A 20,558-nucleotide genomic window follows, 5' to 3' on the forward strand; every position below is an offset into this window, starting at 1 on the left:
TTAACAGATGCTTCACACAGTGCAAGACCATGTCCTTACTTCTTGCTTCCTTCAAAGCATTTTGTAAAGAGAGCATGTTAAATCACTCTGCTTTTTCACTCTCCTATTCTCCTAGGCCTAGTTGAAGCTGCAATTGATGCAGCACCTGAAGCAGGTGTGTTCACTTTAAGCATGGCTAGTTTATTTCTGTATTTACTGTCTCTAATCAAGTGGCAGACAGTCCAGCACTGTTCAAAGCTTGGAGCTTGCTTTCCATGGGCTCACTCACTCACTAATTCTGCTTTGGCTTTTAATTTGATCCATGTGTACATGTCACAGTACTTGCCACTTTATGGGTTTATGTGGATTTAATTTTCAGCATGATTAAAACATATTGAATGTTGAACATCGGGATGTCCTAATTGGCAATCATCTGTACTGGCAGAAAGAATGTCTCTCCTCACAGTGTTTTACCATGGCTCTGAGAGTGACCTGACTCTTCAGTAAGACGATTGCTCAATTAGACGGCCCCCCCCCCCGCCTGACATGCGTTTGGGGCATAGAGACCATGTGCTGGCCTGCCCGGTTTTGTCGTCATTGTCCGCCCTTTCTTACCCCTCGTTTCACTAATGTTTCAGTGGGTATTGATCTCCTGGCTGAGTAACACTCTGTGGTGGTATGGTGACTGTGAATATGGGGCACTGACGGTGGGGCTGGAATCGTCTCCAATCTTGGAATGTCAAAAGGAAGTGCTGTTGTGGCTGTTTCCTTCCCAGAGTTTCCAAACCTCATAAGCAAACAACAAGGCAAAACGTTACATCTGGAAAAGTTATCTCTAGAAAGTTTTTTCTTATATTCATATTTCGTCATTATTGTTCTACAGTTTTAAATATCTCAATTATTTAAATATGCAGTCTGTTAAACTGTAGCCTTTGAAACTCCTATAAAAGGTAAAGTAGGCGTGGCTGGCCACAGCTGATGGAGGGCAGTCCACTCCACCGTGCCACTGCTGTGCTCTCATTCTCCACCTTGTCCACCTTATGACTAAAAAGTAGCCAAAACAAGAGCACATTGGCTTTTGCCATTTTGTGTTTGAACAGCCAACAACTGCACTTTTTCAGTGTCCTCCTCACTTAATTAAAAACATTTCCTGAATGTGAGACCAACGTTGTCACTGGACCCACTGCCGCCACAGACAGGTGGTGATCACCTTGCAATGCCTTGCAGACCTCCTTGAGGAGACGGAGAAGCTGATGAAGGAGAAGGTGGAGGTGCAGCGGCAGGCAGAGAAGGAAAACAGTGATCTCCTGAAACAGGTGAAGGAGCTGGAGGCGGAGCTAGAGGAGCAGGTGAACAGGGTTATCGAGCTGGAGCAGGCCCAGCGGGCAGAGAGCAGTGACCTGAGGCAGCAGATCCAGGCCCTGGAGAAGCAGCTGGAGAAGAACCGCAGGTTCCTGGATGTAAGATCACCTGTTCACCCTCACATCAGACCTAACATGCATCCATCAGGGTCAAGGACAGGCAGCCAGAGCTTTCTGATACTTTAAGTTCCCGTAGAGTGATGCACTCAAGTCCTCAGCTGTTCATGGTGAGATGTGTAAGTGTGAATGTGTGTAAAATGTTGTCTCTCTAACAGGAACAGGCAGTTGATCGGGAGCACGAAAGAGATGTCTTTCAGCAAGAGATTGCGAAATTAGAACTGCAGCTGAAGAATCCCCAGAAGCAACAGCTCAGTGCTGACCAAAACAGCAGAGAGGTATTGTGCTTTGGAACGCCACTCTTGCTGTGAGACCATATAACTAGTTTGGTCTGTGATTGTTCTCCCACAAAAGAGGCAGCAATCATGTGATTAACTCAGTGCGTAGAGTCTCTTGACTTTTTTTTCCAGAGGGAGGGGTGTTTGGTGTAGCTCAAACAATGTCAGGGTAGAGTTCCAGAATACAATCCCAAACAAGCTGGACTGGAACTGAAGATGATGACTATAAAATGCAGCTTCCCAGTCCTTTTGTGAGACCATCATCTTAAATTTATTCCATGTATGGTGTCAGACAGCAGGGTAGAGAAGACAGGGCATGGCTTTTCTGTGTGCAGTTTTGATACGTATGTATTATACTGTTATTGGCACCACCCTTTAACCCTTTAAGAGGCAGTAATAATGCAGCAAACAATTCTGGCTCATATATTTCCCCAGAAATATGGACCAAAGGTGTCTACTGCTTCTGAATACATATAATCTGTCACAGCAAGAGACAGCTGTGAAAGGTAAATTCACTGCCCGCAAGATGTCCTTAGTGTGCTCCTTTCTCCACCAGGTGGAACAGCTCACTGCCCAGCTGAAGGAGAAGTCTGATTTGTGTAGCGAACTACTGCTGGGCTCTGAGCAGCTGCAGAGGGACGTGCAGGAGCGTAATGAGGAGATTGAGAAACTGGAGGCATGCGTGCGGGAGCTGGAGCAGGCCCTGCTCATCAGCACCGAGTCGCTACACAAAGTGAGCCTCCGCTGCCTCATGCAAGTTCTCTGGGGTGGTGTGTGCACGTGTGTGCACGTGTGCATGTAAATGAACCTGGGCCTGCATCTCTCAACCGCTTGTCTGTGCTCCATGTCGGCAACGCTGTAATTATCATCCCAGCATCTAGCTGGTGGTGTGGCTGCTCAGGTGACAGTGGGGTGCTTGGCAGTTCAGACACCTGATGTGTGTTTTTCAGGTGGAGGAGAGGAGGCTGCAGGCCCCCACAGGTGATTCAGTCGATACAACCTTAGAGGCTCAGTTACAGACAGAGAGGGAAGCACTGGACAGGAAAGAAAAAGAGGTACTTTATCCTCACTGTTCAACATAACTTAAACGCGCTCTCTGACAATGTGTAGGCTGAGAATGAAGAGGTAATCCTCACATAGACAGTATAAAGGAACAAATAAGTTTACGTCAAGTGATGAATCTGATGCATTATATGGGTTAAGTCAGGGGGAACTATAAGTGAAACAGCATAATGTTTTCTATTTTATGCTTTCCATTTTTATTTGACTTATAGTTTAAAAGAATTATGCTTTAGGTAAGGAAAAATGTACAGTGCATTTTACATTTGTCATATCTTTAGTCATCCAACCCATATAAATTAGAACAAGCAAGTCCCTTCTGTAATCAGATTCTGCTTTTGAATTCTTCTCAGTGGGGTGCTGTAACGCAGTGTATCACAGTTTCTGTGCAACTGTGTGTGTGTGTGTGTGTGTGTGTGACTGAGAGAGAAATGCCCCTGCTGATAGGCTGGTGTGTGTGTCCACCTCAGATCAGTAATCTGGAGGAGCAGCTAGAGCAGTTCCGGGAGGAGCTGGAGAATAAGAGTGAGGACGTACAGCAGCTCCACATGCAGCTGGAGATCCAGAGGAAGGCGCTGAGCACTCAGGAGCAGGACCTGGAGCACAAGGGAGACCTGCTGAAGGTACACCAGCACCCCAATACCACCTTTGAAACGTTGCATTCCCAGCCAGGTTGGCCTTAATCTCCCAGATGCTGTTTGAAGCATAGCACGGAAAGCCATGTCTGTTTCAGTAAGATTGTTGTGCTGCATCAGTTATAGTTCCATTATGACATGGGTGGTGCTTCTGTGGAGGACCAACATATTATAATCTCCAACTTTCCTAAGGTCATGGAGGAGAAGGACAGGGAAATAGCACTGCTAAATGAGCAGCTCTCTAAGATCCAACAAATGGAAATGGCACCCGACAACAAGGTAACCGCATATAAATGTGTGTAGCAGACAACTCAGCCTTGCTGATATGTTAACACACTTGCCCGCCCACACACACACACACACACACACACACACACACACAGTACCTTGAAAAATATTCAGCCCCCAATACTGTTTTCACTATTTTTTGTCTCACATTCCAAAATTTAAATATACTGAAGTAAGATTTTCTTCAAAGGTAAAGTTAGCATGAGTTACAGAAATATAACTTGAGGGACAGCTTTTTAGCTTTGTAGTTGATTGCACCTTTCAAATGTCATATCGATTATATGACTATGAATAAGGCTAGTCTCCATACAGCTTTCTACCAGTTATCTTCACATAAATATTTTATTATTTAGTTATAGTTACTGTGATGGCTTCCTCTTTAGAATCTTTAGATTGGCTGACTCAGAGTTAAAAAAAAAATACATCATTTGTATGAACTACCTGCATGTTTTGCATGTAAAACCCTTTACTAAAAGTAACTAATGTTCGCAGCTGTTATAGATTAGTGTAATGTATAGATTAATGTATAATGTGTAATGCTTTGAAATGTTGCGGAATAAAAGTACAAAGTCCCCTAAATTGGAAATACTCATGCCAAGTACAAGTACCTCAAAACTATACTTAAGTAACTTAATGTAAGTTGTTTTTATACAGCCAACCCCACCCCCTGGTCAATCAACCACTTGGCTAGCAAGATACTTTGTTCATTTTAAAGGCAGTTCACACAACTGTTTGGCTTAGGGCAGGGGAATCAACACTTGTGGTGTTAAATAACATTTTAGTAGTCATCCTACCACATGAGTGAAATGACAAACATGAGTTTACTTTATTATATGAACAAAGTAGCAGCCTATACTATGGCAAAACGCAAATGTAATACACAAACACAATAAAACAAAAGTTTATCAAATGTTGCGCTGATAATGCCAGTGTTGTCATAGCACTGCTTAAATGAGCTGAGCCCAGGGTATTGCGCAATAGAAAGTACACATAGCATCTCAATCTCTGATACATGCGTTCTCCGTCCTCGCGATCTTGCAAGACCATTCTCGTCAAGGACAATTGGCAAGAACGTTCTTCTCAAGAACACAAGTATGTTCTTGCGTTCTTGGGATTGATAAACAGCCTTTGTCTCATGTTGGGGTGAGCCCATGTGTGAATAGAGCAGGTAATTTGCCGGAGAGTTCAGAGCGAACGAGTGGGCGTGTTGATGACGTTTATATCATGCGACTAGCGCGAAACCGGAAGAATACAAACATCTGCTTCGTACTCTTTTCCCCCCACGGTTCGGTGCAAAGTTTAACCACAATATGTTACTTTTTAGAGTAATAATTCCTTAAATCTCGATGCAGAGTTTCAGTAAAAAGATACAAGCGTCATTTCAAAAAGTAGCAACCTTACTTAGCAGAAGCATTGCGAAGACGAAGGCTGATTCCGACTTCCGCTCACTTGTTCACTCACTCACAGTCTTACAATAAGTTAATCTTCTGGATATAGTTTTATGTTTGCAAGTTTATTCCAACATTTGTAGGGGGGGGGGGTCCGTTACACCACTACTAATTATACATTCGTTATAACAGGAAGGTAAGTTTTTGTTGTTATGTAATGTTAGGTCACTAATTCACCTATCTCACTATTAGCTACAGCATAGCTAGCTACTAACCAGATAATAAACTACTAACCAATGTTATTAATCATCGTAAGAGACAAGTTTTGGCAGTATAGCTATAGCTACCTCTTTAACGATCGTTGGACTCAATAGCATGTATTTGGACGTATCCGTAATATCAACGAAAGAGTGGAAAGAAATATACAGGCAAGCAGAAAAGAGTACGAAGCAGATGTTTGTATTCTTCCGGTTTCGCGCCAGTCGCATGATAGACACATCATCAACATGCCCACTCGCTCGCTGTGAACTCTCCAGCAAATTACCTGCTCTATTAACACATGGCCTCACTCCGACATGAGACGGACTTTGTGCTAGGGAGCTGGCAGAACGAAGTCCGTCTCATATCCAGTCTGACTGATTCGGACGTTTGCGTTCTCGCATACAGCTCCTCCGGCTAATGGCTAGATAAGTTCTGGCTTTCAGTGCATGTCTGAAACAAGCTTAATATTACATGACTGTCTGCAACAAGAACTTGCGACTTTGGGATTTCACACTACATGTTTGGCTACCAAGCCATGTTAGATACTCGTTCAGCTCACGTTTTTTACGTGTCCCCTCTGGTTTAATAATTTCCAATGCACTGACTGTAACTAGAGACATGCGAGTCGCAGATATATTTAGCCTACCATTGCTTCATTTAGGCAGAATAAGATAAACGTTATAGTTTAACCACTTATTAATGTTAGCGGTCTTCCACTGATAAACATCGCATTAGCTAGCTTTGTGGGTAACCTAATTTAGCAATGGACAGCGTTATAAGCTGCTGTAAGCAATGTTGCCAGAAAATTTTTAGAAGTGACGAGGGAGAAATGATAGGACCTTTGTTTGTTTACTCGCTAGAACTGCCACTGTTTTATAAATAAACCTACAACCAAGTTTGTTAACAGCTTAGCCTACACCACTGAACCACCGTAATGTTAAACGTAATTTTGATGTTTGACTGACGGTACCGGCTTTCACGTTACTGCAGCAAAACCAGGCATGGCTGACATGAATGTTGTCAGGTTTATTTAGGCTAAGATGAAAAATGATGGTGGATATTTCGTATCATTTAAGTAATGTATTTCACGTGATAGTTATCAGCTTACCATGAATACAGATGATCTCCGTTATGGGCTACTCTACTCGAGTCTGCTTGTGTAGCCTGTGTTGTGTATTTAACTAGATGTTACGTGGGTCAGTGAGAGAGCGAGTTTCGAACCTAGGTTCTCACTGCTCACTGCCAACCCCTTGTTGCCAGTTGAGCTAAAGGCAAATTGCCCCTAGCCTCTCAGCAACAACGCTAATTAACCAGATCTCAGGGAGTGACGTACCTGCTGCAACAGCTCGGCTCCCTGCTACCCGCTACTCACTTCAGCTCTGCCACACTTGGGTCAGCTGATTGTTGTGATTTGTGGCGTTCTAAACACGTGTGTTGCCAACAGTGGAGTAGCAGTGTGTCCTCTGGTGGACAAACTACGCAACGACAACTCTCGTAAGGTTGAAGGATCCCTCTTCCATCTCTGTTTCTTTTTTAATTGTCATTTACCGGCCGTTATAAACGCTGTTATGGATTTATCTGCAATTAGCTCATATCGGCCAATAATATCAGCACGCCGATTTATCAGTCGGGCACTATTTGTAGCGCAGGTGCAAGATATTGTCTTAAACTCATCCAATTTGTTGATGGTCTCCACCTGTGTAGAAAATTAGTGGATCACCTGTTCTGAATTACTTCATGAGCATAAATACCTTCTCTCTCTATAAGGTCAAACAACATAGTTGCATTTTCCATTGAACAAGCCAAAACAAAGAGAAAAGAGCATTCAGAACATTTGAGGGCTATAACTGTGGAGAAGCACAAATTTGGGTTGGATACAAGAACATTACAAAGGCACAGAACATACCTTGGAGCTCAGTGCAGTCCATCATACAAATGTGGAAGAAACATGGAACTACAGCCAAACTAGCAAGGGCAGGCCGCCCCCCTAAAATTGTGTTTAAGCAGGACAGTGACCCCAAGCACATTGCCAGAGCAACACTGGATTGGCTTAAAATGAAGAAAATTGATGTCCTTGAATGGTCCAGTCAGAGTCCTGACCTTAACCCCATCAAACATCTGTGGAAAGACCTCAAAATTGCTGTCAGCTGCTGCTCCCCAACTAACCTGGGGTACAGCAGGAATGGGCTAATATTGGTCCATCACATTGTGCAAAATTATAATAAAAAAAGACTTATCTAAGAAGACTGATGGCTGTAATAGCTGTATAAATTCTTATAGTTGACATTGCAGTTCTTGATTTTTAAAAATTTTTAATAATTTTATTTCATTTTTGGGCTGCTCTGTTGAGTTAGACTGATTCACAAATTTTTTAAAAATCTAATTAGTCAAAATCTCAAGTTGTAGAAATCACAAAAAAGGGTTGGGGGCTGAATACTTTTTCAAGGCACTGTATATATTTTGGGAAGTAAAAATGGTGTGTTTTGTTTTAGAAAGAGTAAGTATGGTGGAGCATCACTAAAATGACTGCCCATTGTTTTACTGTGTGCAATTGATACAAGCCACAGGAACACAGTGACACATTTGGTATTCACTTGATCCATGCTGGTGTATATTTCAGGTCATAGAGGAAAAGAGTGAGATGCTGAGAGAGCTGGAGTACCACATGGAGTGCATGAAGAGCGAACAGGAGCGGTTGAAGAAGAATAGCGAGGAGGAGATTGACCAGCTCAACGATGTCATTGAAAAGCTACAGCAGGAGCTTGCAAAGATTGAGTACAAGGCCTCCAGCGAGGATCCCCATGACTCCGCAGATCCTGAGGCAAGGCAGGAGGTCCAACTCTCCAAGGGGGAGTTTCATGAGGTGAAGCAGAAGATGGACCAGGCCACCCACGAGCTGAATACCCTGAGGGCTCATCACTGCTGCTTGGAGGAGAAATACAAGCGTTTACAGAAGGAGGCATCAGATGCCCTGGCTGGCAGGGAGAAGTGGATGGGGCTGGAGGAGGCCCTGCTGGAGAAGACAGCAGCCTGCACGGTCATGCAAGCACAGATGCAGGCCCTGGAGCAGAGTGCAAGCTCCAGGGTGGCTGAGCTGAGCGCACGCCTGGAGCATCTGGAGGCCTGCGTGGAGGAGAGAGACTCAGATCTGAGATCCTGCAGGAGGAGTGCGGAGGAGGCTCAGGCAGAGGCGATGACCCTGCAGTGTAAGATCTCTGAGCTGGAAGACAGACTCAGAGAGGAGGTGGCAGCTGTGCTGGTCAGCCAGGCTCAGCTGGGGGCAGTGCAGCAGTACTCTGAGGCTAAGGGCCAAACCAAAGAGCAGCAGAGGGATGCCAGTGTAACGGTGGAAGGTACCATTTCCTGCCCGGGGGTCAAAGGAGTGAAAAACTCAGTGACAAAAGTGGTACTTTTAACAGAGAAGCTGAGAGAGCTGGAGGTGAGTTTGAGTGACATGCAGAAGGACCAGGAGCTGCAAAAGCAGCTGCTGTCGCGCTCTGAGAAAGAGGTGCTTGAGTACGAGAAGAGACTTGCTGTGCTTATGAATCTCCTCAACCAGATGACCACCATGCCCAAGATCCAGAGACCGACGCTGTCTATGGAAGTATGTGCATGACCTACTAATCCTTAGTACTGTGCATTCAGTCATTTCCTCATGGTGTTATAAAAAAATAGCTTTTTTTCTGGAAATCAGTATATTTTGAAAAAAGAAAATTATTGTTAATCATTTCACCAATGGACTGTAATTTAGGTAGGAACGTCGATTTTTATAAGTTATAAGTGATGGCCAAGTGTCGGGCAGCTTGTTTTTCTAATACTGTACACTAGCAAGTGCTTTTCCCCCCTCCCACTTCCCCAGGCATTAGTGCGGGTTGGTGAGAAGGATCCTGCAGGTGTCTCAGAGATTCTTCGGGATCTGCAGCAAGTCCGAGAGGAAGCTGCCGCCACAAAAGAGGAGCTCAACAGCTACCGGGACCGCAGTGCCAAGCTGCAGGAGGAGCTCGAGGTCAGAGACGTGTCCTTAGCCCAGCTACAGGACAAGCTTCAGGTACACTTAGAGCCTATGAGTGACTTATTCAGTGTCCAGACTGTCCCACTGGAGGGCAGCCTAATGGTTTGCTTATAACTAAAACAAGAATAGGTGATTGTTTTTAGTATATGTTAAAATTATGAAAAGTAAGTATAACAACATAATAAGTGGTCATTATAAGGGAGATTTTGTATGCTCCCCAATATCAACCAAAATGACACTGGAAACTGTACCGTGAACATTTACTGCAGAATGTTACTCCTCCTTTAGGAGAGAGAGAGGACTATTGTGCATCTTAAGGAAAATCTCCAGCAGGTAAGAGCTAACTGGGAGTTAAATAGGAGAACATAGACAATGTGTATCTTCTGTATATGTAATATATCTTCTTGTCCTGTTGTTCACAAAAACATAGATATTCAAAAGACCTCCTAGTACTTATCTGAAGTAGTATCATAGTTACTGTCAAACAGTGATTAAAATGTTATAGTTATAAATTTTCCTATTATTTTCACTCTCAATCTTTTTATATGTAAAATTATTAAGATCAAGCATTTTCTGGACCGCCACGTTTAGGGGTCACAGCAGGCTGGCAAAGAGGACCCCACGTCTGTCTCAGAGATTCTGCAGGACCTGCAGAAAGTCAGGGAGGAAGCTGCTGCCACAAAAGAGGAGCTCAGCAGCTGCCAGGAGCACAGTGGCAAGCTGCTGGAGGAGTTGCAGCAGGTGAGGAAAGCCTTGGCAAAGTCAGAAGAAGAGCTCTCTCTGCTCATGAGAAAGAAAGGGGGAAAGCATCTGGGGGAGAAGCAAGACAATGCTGAGAAGGCAAGAGGTGTTTCAACCAAAGAGAAACCCACCCTGGCAAAGAAGGACTCTACCTCCCAGACGGAGCGGCCCACAGGTCAGAACAGGAACCGCGAGGCCCAGCACACTGTCTGTGCTGATGCAGGAGTGCAGGTGAACCTGCTGCAGCCCCATGGCCACACTTCGGAGGAGGTCATGGAGGTGATTGTGGAGTACAGGGAGAAGATTGGGCAGATGCAGGATCTGCATGCTGCTGAGATCATGGACATGGAGACCAGACACATCTCAGAGAGTGAGGCCCTGAGGAAGGATGTACAGACACTGCAGGATGAGTGTGCCACCCTAAAGGCAGTCATTGACAAACTCTACACCTCTGAGGTGAGTCAGGGAACAACTGCACTTTTTTTAAAAGCCTCCAGACCCACAATTCACTGATCTTTCTCTCTTCAAGGCTATCCCTACCCGACTGGAACAGCCCGCAACTCTTCAGTTCAAAGATGGCTACACAAGTGGTAAGAGCTATCTAACAGTGTCTCTGTTAGTAGTATGCTTTAATTTTGACTTTCCAGGTTTTGCTAATTATCACAGTTTATCACTTATCATTAATTTATTCCATTCCATAGTTCCACACTGTCCCATCACAATGCTCTCTGAGGTTAATCCTTTAGGTCCTAGTTATGTATTATACATAGTAAAATATTATGATATCACAGTTCTCCCTAAGATTAATCCTCTGTGTTGTCATTGGTGTAGTTACACTCTGACATGTTTAGCTTTTGATGAGTACGGCTGTACATGTACATTCCACTGTCCCAAGAGGGTACAGCTATATAGCAGGCTGTCTGTGTTCCAGCAGTGAACCATACATTCTAAATGTAGGTAAATCGGTAGCTAGGTGGCCTTTCTCATACTTTTAGTATAATTATTGCTAGTCCTTTACCTAGCTAGCTTAGCCATTTACCTAGCAGCTGTCTTGTCGGAAAGCAAGTGCAACTGACTAAATGCAGAAAATGACAAGTATGGAGAGTTTTAGTTCATCATTTATTGTATCAATTTTATCATTTGTAATGACTTCTTGGAGAAGGCTACCTCTCATAGCTTGCAGCTTCATATGTGTCTGTGTCCTCTGTGTTCTTGCTACCTTATGCCGGGTTCAGACTACACGATTTCAGCCCGATTTTGACATGATTTTGTCGTAGCTGACAAATTTCCAGCATCGGGCCCAAATGTGAACATCGGGAACGACGCCGAACTACGAACGGGTGTTGTAATGTGACATAATCGATGAACAGTGATGTGGCGTCTGGGACACCCCACGACACCCCGACAAATAGTCTAGCATGTCAGAATCTCCCACGACGTGTTCCAAAGTTGACCAATAGGATGACAGAGTGCTCTCTGCAAACATGGAAATTAGTAATAATAACAGTATGTTATTGTTAAGTGTCGGTAATATTATTCTAATTGTGGTTACACATAAAGTATTACAGTAACTGTCGGTTGCATGGAGTTACAGCAATAACAGTAATCAGTATTATTATTATTATCATATGTGTTAAACTTACAACTACATTTACACTAGTTGTAGAAATCGTGTACTAGAGACAACGAGGCACATTCTGTATCTGTGACTTAGGAGCTGATGGCAAATTCTCCGGTGTAACGTTAATATGTGAACTCTGCAGCAACAACACACATAGCGCTTCTGTTGCCATGATTGACACTTTCTTGCCCCGCCTCCCTGATGACACACAAGGCCATGAACGATGGTTGTTCGGAGTCACACTTGTAGTGTTGCCAGTCTCCCGACCAAGACGAGGCACAATTTCATGGCATTATGAATGCCTAGTCTGACATGGTGACCGTCGTGAAAAACAAAAAAATCGTGTAGTCTGAACCCGGCATTAGTTACACCCTATGATATCACAGAGCTATCTCAGGTTAATCCTCTGTGAGACAGTTAAGGCGGACTTGATTAAGTCTGCAGTCTCTACTGCTGCATTACATTGCATTACATTACATTACTGGCATTTTGGCAGACACTCTTGTCCAGAACGACTTACATAGGTTACAATGGTTTTTGTGGCTGTCCCATCTGGCTCTGAAACCAGCAATTGATTCCTACAAAATTTCCTTTTGTCAGCCTTGTAAAATAACAACAGCTAAATTAATACAGCAGTAATGCTAGAAAAATGATAAAAGCTGGCTATATATCTCTCATTCATGTTTACTAGAGAGATTTTAATTTATAATTTTTGGCAGGTATGCTACTGAGAAGCTCTGTTGCAGACAGAGGGACTCAAACTGATCATCAGTCAAACGCAGTAGCAAAACAGGCATTAGCAAGCTCTAGTGTCAGTATTAAATACCACACCTAGCTAAAGTCAGCTTAGCCTGTTTGCTAACATTTCTGGGTAATGTTTTATGCCTGTCAAGTGGTGTGTTTGTAAGTTAATACATAAGTAGCGGAGAAGTCCTTCATGTCAGGTAAAACTGTGAGTATTAGCTCATCAACCAGCATGCCGTAATTTTAGCTAGCTTGCAACTACATAATGACACCTCTAGCTTGCAAGGTAGAGGAGTTGCATAGTCACAAACAACTGTGATGTTTACTTATGTATTGCCCGTACTAAAAGAATCATTTAGCCAGTAACTAATAAACGAACTGCATAATCACAAATATCAGCTATGTTATTATATCACTATTTTACTGAGACCAGTTCACCTGTCGTAGGAGAGCTGACGGGGAATTGTTGGAATTTTACTGTTTTCAATACAAGAGAAGTAGAACATGCATGGACATTCTACAGTAATCCTCCCTCTCACAAGTATGTTAAATCTGTCATTGGATTATTAAAGTAAAAGTTAACTCAATAAATATTTGACTTTGCATTAAAAACAACTAAACACCATCTTGGTTTCTTACATGGGATTCTGTGGGTTCAGCTCTCAGAATGTTGTGTTATTGTGTTATTGTGACATCTGAGTTGCCCCTGTGCAAAATAATGGCATTTTAGTTACAGTAATTAGCTAGCTAAATAGCTGGTGCCTAATGTTTGTAGTAACCAGCTACTGGTGATTGGCACGGACAGAAGGAACTGACACCATGGCATCAAAATCAGTGGGACTGGACAAGGATACCACGAGTAGTTGAGGGGAATTTGCTTGCTTATGTCTGGCGCACCGAGGCGGCATCGGACCAATGCTACATTAGAATCATGTTAGAATGGCACAAGATATTAATATGTTGGACACAGAAATACAGACATAAATAAATGTGGAAATGGAGAAGTAATTGAACATTTACTTTTTCTATTCATTTATCTCTACATTTATTCTCAAAATGATTTATTTTTAAATAAGTCAGCTGCTGTCCTCCATTTTACTGTTCTTTTATTTCTTCTTATTCCCTCTGATTCTTATTTTCTGTATAAAACTCCACCTATAGCTTCAAAGCTACACTTATGAAAATATAGTATGCGATTGTTGTGCTTGTGCTTCTATATCAATACCTTAAATATTTTAATAAAGATTTTACATTCCCATTCACTAACATGGACTGAATGCTCAGAATCTGAACATTCTATCACGTGCAGCTGTCATTACAAATAGGCCCAAATAGGATACAGACCACCTCTTGAGCAAAGATCATAACTAGAAACTACTACTGTGCTAGGCTTTTTCAAGCCTGCTTAAAGTTTGTTCCAGACTTTCCTTTCCAGTTTAATAGCTAATTTTAAATGTTAAATGCTAAATATTCAGCTGTATAAATGGGTAACGTGTAAAAAAAACTAACTTTTGTAGGTTTCTCTGGATAAGATTGTCAGCTAAATGAAAATAATGTAATGTAATATTCCTGTACTCACTGTAATATTTACACACTATGACATTACAGTTTGGATTATTTAGATTAATCTTCTGAGTTATGACTGCCTCAGTTACTTTCTGTGACATCACAGTGGTTTGTCAGGTTAATTTTCCATTTTACTCACTGCCATAGTTACACGCTCTGATTGAAGAGTGATGAGAACTTTGTGCCTGCCCCTTAGACAGCAGCTCAGACTGGAGCCAGCGCGTAGGCTGTGACCTCCCAGCCATGCACGAGTTCAGGACCACCCCTGAAGGAGCGAGGAGGGACAATGAGACTGATGTACTTCCTGAAAGAATTAAGGTGTGACAGTGAACGCCTTCATGTATTGGTGACCACGCTTACCTTTTACACTTTTTTTTCCAGTAGCACTATTTATGCTCAAATCTTTTGTTACAATAAAACTATTTGGGTAGGTTGTTGTACAGATGGTTTAAGCTGATTTGTCTTGCTTAGTGTGTTCAGTTTCTTGTAGTGTGTTCTTGAAGACAGAATGATATTGCGTTATAATGACAAAACACTAAGTGTTCTCTGAATGGCATGCTGTAAAGAAAGGTCAGGAACAGGTGAAGGCAAGGTGACAAATCAATACTAAGAGCATTCAGTTCAGTATTATTAATATTAATTTGTGTGTGTGCGTGTGCGCGCGCGTGCATGTGTGCGCATGTGCGTGCATGTGCGCATGCAGAGCTTGTTGAGAGAAGTTCACCAGGAGGGGATGCAGGTGCTGTGCTTGTCGGAGATGCCAGCAGGGGAGGGGGAGGAAGCATGCCCCCAGCTGCAGTCCCAGGGCTGGGCGAAGGAGAGGGCTGCCCTGCTGGCCTCTGTGGAATCCCTGAAAGCCCTCATCTCCAAAATGCAGGTCCTCAGAGAGACACCGGTACACCATCCTCAGCACAAATCACACCTGATCAATCCCCTACACACTCCCCCCATTCACCAGAGCTCATCAATCCCCTACACACCACCAGCACTAAGCACAGCTGATCAATCTCCTACACACTGCCATCAGTAACCACAGCTCATCAATTGCCTATATAGTGCCAGGACTAACCACAACTCTTCAATCATCTATACACTCCCCGCATTCACCACAGCTTATCAATCCCCTACACACCACCAGGAGTAACCATGGCTCATAAATCCCCTACACATACCTACTGAAGTCATTTTCCTAAATCTCCAGTGATCAAAAGAAAATCATTTTTATTAGTAATTTATGATGGCCCTACATGTACTGTCAGCTAGTTAATTTTGCTTGTCTTTACCTACTTGCTATATTGATGTTGTGCATGATTCCATAGGTTTTGAGCATGGTCATGTGATCACCACAGGTCCTGGGCGGCTCAGCAGAGGAAGGTGTTGACTGGCGGGCTGAGCTCCTGAAGGCAGTGCAGCAGGTGTTTGTGAAGGACCGCAGCGTGTTGAAAAGTTCCCTGTATTCACACCTAGAGCTTCTGGACACCAGCGACGCAGTCGTTCATCTCAACCAAGTGGAACATATACTCGCCGAACAGGTGCAGCATTACAGCACTGTCCTCACTGTTTAGCACAGCCAGAGTTACAGCACTCTCGTCAATTGCACGCTCAGCGCAGCCAGAGTTACAGCACTCTCCTCACTGCGTGTTCAGCACAGCCAGAGTTGCAGCACTCTCCTCACTGTTCAGCACACCCAGTGTTACAGCACTCTCCTCACTGCGCATTCAGCACACCCAGTTACAACACTCTCCTCACTGCGTATTCAGCACACCCAGTGTTACAGCACTCTTCTCACTGCACCTTCAGCACACCCAGTTACAACACTCTCCTCACTGCGCATTCAGCACAGCCAGTGTTACAGCACTCTCCTCACTGCGCATTCAGCACAGCCAGTGTTACAGCACTCTCCTCACTGCGCATTCAGCACTCCCAGTGTTACAGCACTCTCCTCACTGCACATTCAGCACACCCAGTGTTACAGCACTCTCCTCACTGCGCATTCAGCACACCCAGTGTTACAGCACTCTCCTCACTGTGCCTTCAGCAGAGCCAGTTACAACACACTCTTCACTACGCCTTCGGCACAGCCAGAGTTACAGCACTCTCCTCACTGTTCAGCACAGCAAGACTTACAGTTGAAGCCAGTGATGATCCATAAGTAGATTCAGATGGAGTTGTGTATTATTCTTGACTTATTCTATGATTTTGAGTAGATATTGACTGTACGTTGTCCAGCGGTACCATTCAGATCCAGACACTGCATAGTGTGATGTGTTTGTAATGGCAGGATGCTCAGAACAGTGTGATGTGTTCATAATGGCAGGGTGCTAACAGCACAGTGTGATGTATTCATAATGGCAGGGCGCTAACAGCAGAGTACGATGTGTTCATAATGGCAGGGCACTGACAGCACAGTGTGATGTGTTCATAATGGCAGGATACTAACAGCACAGTGTGATGTGTTCATAATGGCAGGATGCTCAGCACAGTGTGATGTGTCTGTAATGGCAGGACGCTCAGCACAGGGAGGCTATGGGGATCGTGCAGAGTGCAGACAGAACCAGCCTGGTGATGGAAGTCCAGCAGCTCCGGGCCCAGCTGCAGCTTGTCCAGCAGGACTCAAAGCTGACTGGCAGCATCGCTTCACCACTGGCTGTAACCCCTGATCCAGGTACTGATCCATATATATCTATAGGTACTTTAAGTGTGCAGCTGCTAGAAGGACATGCCAGTTGTCTGAGATTGAGAGCTCCCTCTTTGATGGCTTTCTCTTAGGTGCAGGTGAGCTGCAAGGTCCTCAGGAGAGACGGGCGGGGCCAGTTTTTGGACTCGGGACACAGAGCAGCTCGGGGGTGGCATGCGACTCAGACAGGATGCTCCTGGACGAACTGAAGTCGGAGCTGGCCCAGACCAAGCTGGAGCTGGAGACCACCCTGAAGGCTCAGCACAAGCAATTGAAAGAGCTGGAAACTCTGAGGCACGAGGGCTGTCATCTCTCCCACATCTGCGTTCTCCCAACTGCAACTCATGTCCTGATGCAATTTTCTGCCCATTTACAGGACTGAAGTCACAGAGAGAGCTGGTGAGGTGGATGCACTGAGTGACAAGCTGGCGGACGAACAGCGGAAATCCAGAGAGCTTCAGTGGGCTTTGGAGAAGGAGAGGTGCAAATTGGAGAAAAAGAAAGGGAGAGAAAGGGAGGAAGTTGAGGTAAGCAAACGTAATGCACCTGTTGAAAGCGGTGAGCAGAGGGTGCTTGCAGTCCACTGATGGCTCCTGTCTGTGGCCCATCTGCAGGACCTGAGGCTAGCCCTGGAGGAGCAGCAGGCCCGTGTGGCCTGGCTTAGTGAGGCCGTGGAGCAGGAGCGCGGTGCAACAGTCCAGCAGCAGAGCTGTGCTGCAGAGCTGCGGGTGCAGCTGGAGTCGGCGCAGACACGCACCCTGGAGCTGGCCAGTGCTCTGGAGAGGGAGAGGGAGCTGCATGCCCGGTTCAGATGGCCTCAGGATCAGCAGGTGGCTGCAGCGGGGATGAAAGAAGCAGAGGCTGGCTGCAGCCAAGTGGAGGAGGGCGTGCGCTCGGTTGAGACACTGCTGGAGATGCTGCAGACACAGCTGGAGGAGAAGCATGCGCGTGTGGTGCAACTGGTGGGAGAGGTGGAGCGGTCAAAGCTGGAGGTGGTGCAGGCCCAGATGGAGAGGGACAGGGAGAGGCAGGCTGTGCAGATAGGCCAGGAGCATCTGCAGCAGCTCCAGGCCCGTGCGGACGAGCTGCACACGCAGCTAGACAGAGAGAAGCAGCAAGCGCTTCAGTTGCAAGAGGAAAGAGACCATCTGCAGGACATAGTTGCTCAGCTGCAGGGCTCTACACTGCAGAGAGGGGGTGCCAGAGACACAGCATGGACGCAGCAGACCAGCGATCAAAATGTGAGTCACTTCACTCCGCAGCATGTTCCGCTTACTCCTCTTTAACTCTGTGGTACTGTGTAGTTTCAATTATATAGCTCAATGTAGCTCATGTAAGCTCAATGTAGGCACTGTGTAGCTTTTTATGTGTTTCAGTAATTAATATTCCAAAGCAGGGCCGGTGCTATGGGGGTGCTTAGGGGTTGCACCTCAGTGCATTTTTTTGTCTCCTTAAGGGAAAGGTGCTGAATGCCATGGGGATGTGAATGTAATCTCTTGCTTAAGTGTAAAAGTGAGTACAATGTGCTGTGCCCCCAGCAGCAACTGGCCCCGTGGCAGGTGGATGGTGAGCCAAGTAACCGTACGAGAGATTGGGTCTTAAAGCAGAAGATTGCCGCAGTGTTGACAGTGGACTCTAGTGCCCCCTCTCTACAGGCGGGAGCAGCAGGAAGTGGTGCGCCTTCAGACCCTGGACTCATGGACAGTGTCATGCACAGTCTGCAGCTCATTGCCACTAAAATCAAGACCCTGACAGCCAATGCTGCTGGCAGGTAGGCCGAAAACCTGATAAATCTGCAACACGATCCATGGCCTCATTATCATTGGTTGGCATTGCATAAATTTTTCATTATATTTCCTTTGAATTTTAGCTACACTGCTTTGTAAGTGTTGTACAAATTCGTAGCTGAATGTGACTGAATTTGTAAAAAATGTTACTAGTTGAATTATTTATACTGTATTCTTTGTGTAAAACCCTCTAAGATTTGAGTGGAGAGTACTATGTGCTGTTGGAGGTGGGGTGTGTCTGTGTGACTGTGATATGTGCTGTTGGTGGTCTGTGTCTGTGTGACTGTGATATGTGCTGTTGTTGGTGGTATGTTGTCTGACTGTGATATGTGCTGTTGGTGGTGGTGTGTTGTGTGACTCCACCTTCTCTTTGTGCTTGTGTACAGGACCCTTGGTGAGGACATGGACAGAGAGGGTCTGGCCTGGCTGCAAAACAGTGTTCAGAGTGTGGTATCCCTGCTGCAGCAGACACCAGCCCTTCCTCCTGCTCCAGAGGTGAGGAGACTGACTGTAGGCTGCAGATTACCACAGGGAGGTGCTATAGCACATGAGAAGAGCACAGGGAGGATAGTTTTTTTTATTATTATTATTTTTAAACAGTGTCTTTATTTGTTTTATACAGAGAATAAGAGAACAGACTGATTGAATAAGCAGATTAAGATTGTCATTCTGTTGTCAAAAATATCAATCTCCCTTTTTTAAAAAAATAATTAAGGAAGGTGTCCCAAGGTGTATATCTCTGAACTCTTTTAGTTTACCCTTTGTAAAATAAGTTATCTTTTCTAAAGCAAGGTGTGTTGTTATCTCCTCCAGCTACTGGGTCACACCAGGACTCTACTTCTTTTTGCACATACAAACAATTATACATTTAGTTTCAAGCACCCACAGAGTAACTAAACTGGATTCTTTTTTATTCACATTTAAGCCATCAGGAAAAATATGAAGAATGCACAGCTTTGGACTCGGGGAAGTCCTTGTCATTGATTATTGAAATGGAGTCCAGAAACAAAGGACCAAAGAGCATTTCCACAAACAGTGAAATAGCGTACATCTCTCTGTTTTACACTTAATACATGTATCTGGGTTTTTAGGATGGAAGCGATGCAATTTGGAAGTGGTAATATACATTCTGTTCAACGACTTAAATTGGAGCAGCTTTAGACTTGTGTTAATGGTCTGGGTTTGGGCTTTGAGACAGGAGACTGCCCAAGTCTTTATTCCAGGCTTCAAGGTTATGATTATTTGATTCTTTTGATTTCTCTATTAAGAAGTCATACAAGATAGAGACTTGGCCTCTACCTTGCAAGTAGATCTATTACCTTTTCTGAAGAGGATAATGCTGGGGGGTCAAGGCAGTGATGTCTTGAAAGAACAAAACGTCTTACTTGTAGATATTTAAAAAAATGTTTATGGGGGGTATGTTAAGTGTTTTTAACTTCTTCAAAGGTCATAAATTTTCCATCCTTATATAGGTCAGAAACCTTACATAAACCTTTCACTGACCAGAACTTAAAGCCTAAATTGGACTGTCCAGGATAGAAAAGATCATTTTCATAAATAGGACTAAAGCGAGAGAAGTATCAGGCTTCTCTAAGATAAGACAGGACTTCATATCAGACTGAGATAGTGTTTTTAAAAAATGGATTTTTTGTTCTTTTGATAAGCTTGTTACCTTCGGATGGGTAATTGCAGCCCCCCCCCCCCGTTGTATGGTAGAAAACGTAATGACAGTCTCATCCTAGGACACTTGTTCCATATGAAGCTTGTAATTGTAACTGAATAGAGAACACGGAGGATGGAGGATGGCACAGATTGAAAGAGATTTTCGGCAAAACAGACATTTTATTGCTTCTTCCAATCATGTACATAGGCAAATTATTCCATCTTGAGTGATAAGATTCTTCTTGAGATTTAATTAACTGTACTATCACTGGATTGTAGTTTTTGTAACATTTACGTTTATTCATTTAGAAGACGCTTTTATCCAAAGCAACGTACAAAAGTGCATATAGTGGGCAAACGGGCACAAGGGCAAGATGTGCGA

The 20,558-nt window shown here is 44.2% G+C and overlaps 1 protein-coding gene across 8 annotated transcripts in view; it reads left to right on the forward strand.

Moving 5' to 3' along the window:
• akap9 (A kinase (PRKA) anchor protein 9) overlaps window positions 1-20,558 on the forward strand; it is a 110,745-nt gene that overhangs the window by 71,867 nt on the left and 18,320 nt on the right. For 4 of the 8 annotated variants that reach the window (XM_036555448.1, XM_036555453.1, XM_036555452.1 and 1 more), the window contains 21 exons: window positions 116-154; window positions 1,207-1,439; window positions 1,616-1,735; window positions 2,292-2,468; window positions 2,686-2,790; window positions 3,265-3,417; window positions 3,622-3,708; window positions 7,987-8,970; window positions 9,226-9,414; window positions 9,667-9,711; window positions 9,970-10,575; window positions 10,649-10,709; window positions 14,247-14,368; window positions 14,754-14,945; window positions 15,400-15,582; window positions 16,556-16,715; window positions 16,820-17,021; window positions 17,104-17,254; window positions 17,342-17,968; window positions 18,266-18,498; window positions 18,901-19,009. In XM_036555448.1, coding sequence (XP_036411341.1) covers window positions 116-154; window positions 1,207-1,439; window positions 1,616-1,735; window positions 2,292-2,468; window positions 2,686-2,790; window positions 3,265-3,417; window positions 3,622-3,708; window positions 7,987-8,970; window positions 9,226-9,414; window positions 9,667-9,711; window positions 9,970-10,575; window positions 10,649-10,709; window positions 14,247-14,368; window positions 14,754-14,945; window positions 15,400-15,582; window positions 16,556-16,715; window positions 16,820-17,021; window positions 17,104-17,254; window positions 17,342-17,968; window positions 18,266-18,498; window positions 18,901-19,009 — 4,778 coding nt within the window. The remainder of the gene's footprint in view (window positions 1-115; window positions 155-1,206; window positions 1,440-1,615; window positions 1,736-2,291; window positions 2,469-2,685; window positions 2,791-3,264; window positions 3,418-3,621; window positions 3,709-7,986; window positions 8,971-9,225; window positions 9,415-9,666; window positions 9,712-9,969; window positions 10,576-10,648; window positions 10,710-14,246; window positions 14,369-14,753; window positions 14,946-15,399; window positions 15,583-16,555; window positions 16,716-16,819; window positions 17,022-17,103; window positions 17,255-17,341; window positions 17,969-18,265; window positions 18,499-18,900; window positions 19,010-20,558) is intronic. The other 4 variants (XM_036555449.1, XM_036555450.1, XM_036555454.1 and 1 more) reach the window with 4 other exon arrangements.

This window comes from Megalops cyprinoides, chromosome 21 (assembly GCF_013368585.1).
Source record: "Megalops cyprinoides isolate fMegCyp1 chromosome 21, fMegCyp1.pri, whole genome shotgun sequence".
NCBI classification, from domain to species: domain Eukaryota; kingdom Metazoa; phylum Chordata; class Actinopteri; order Elopiformes; family Megalopidae; genus Megalops; species Megalops cyprinoides.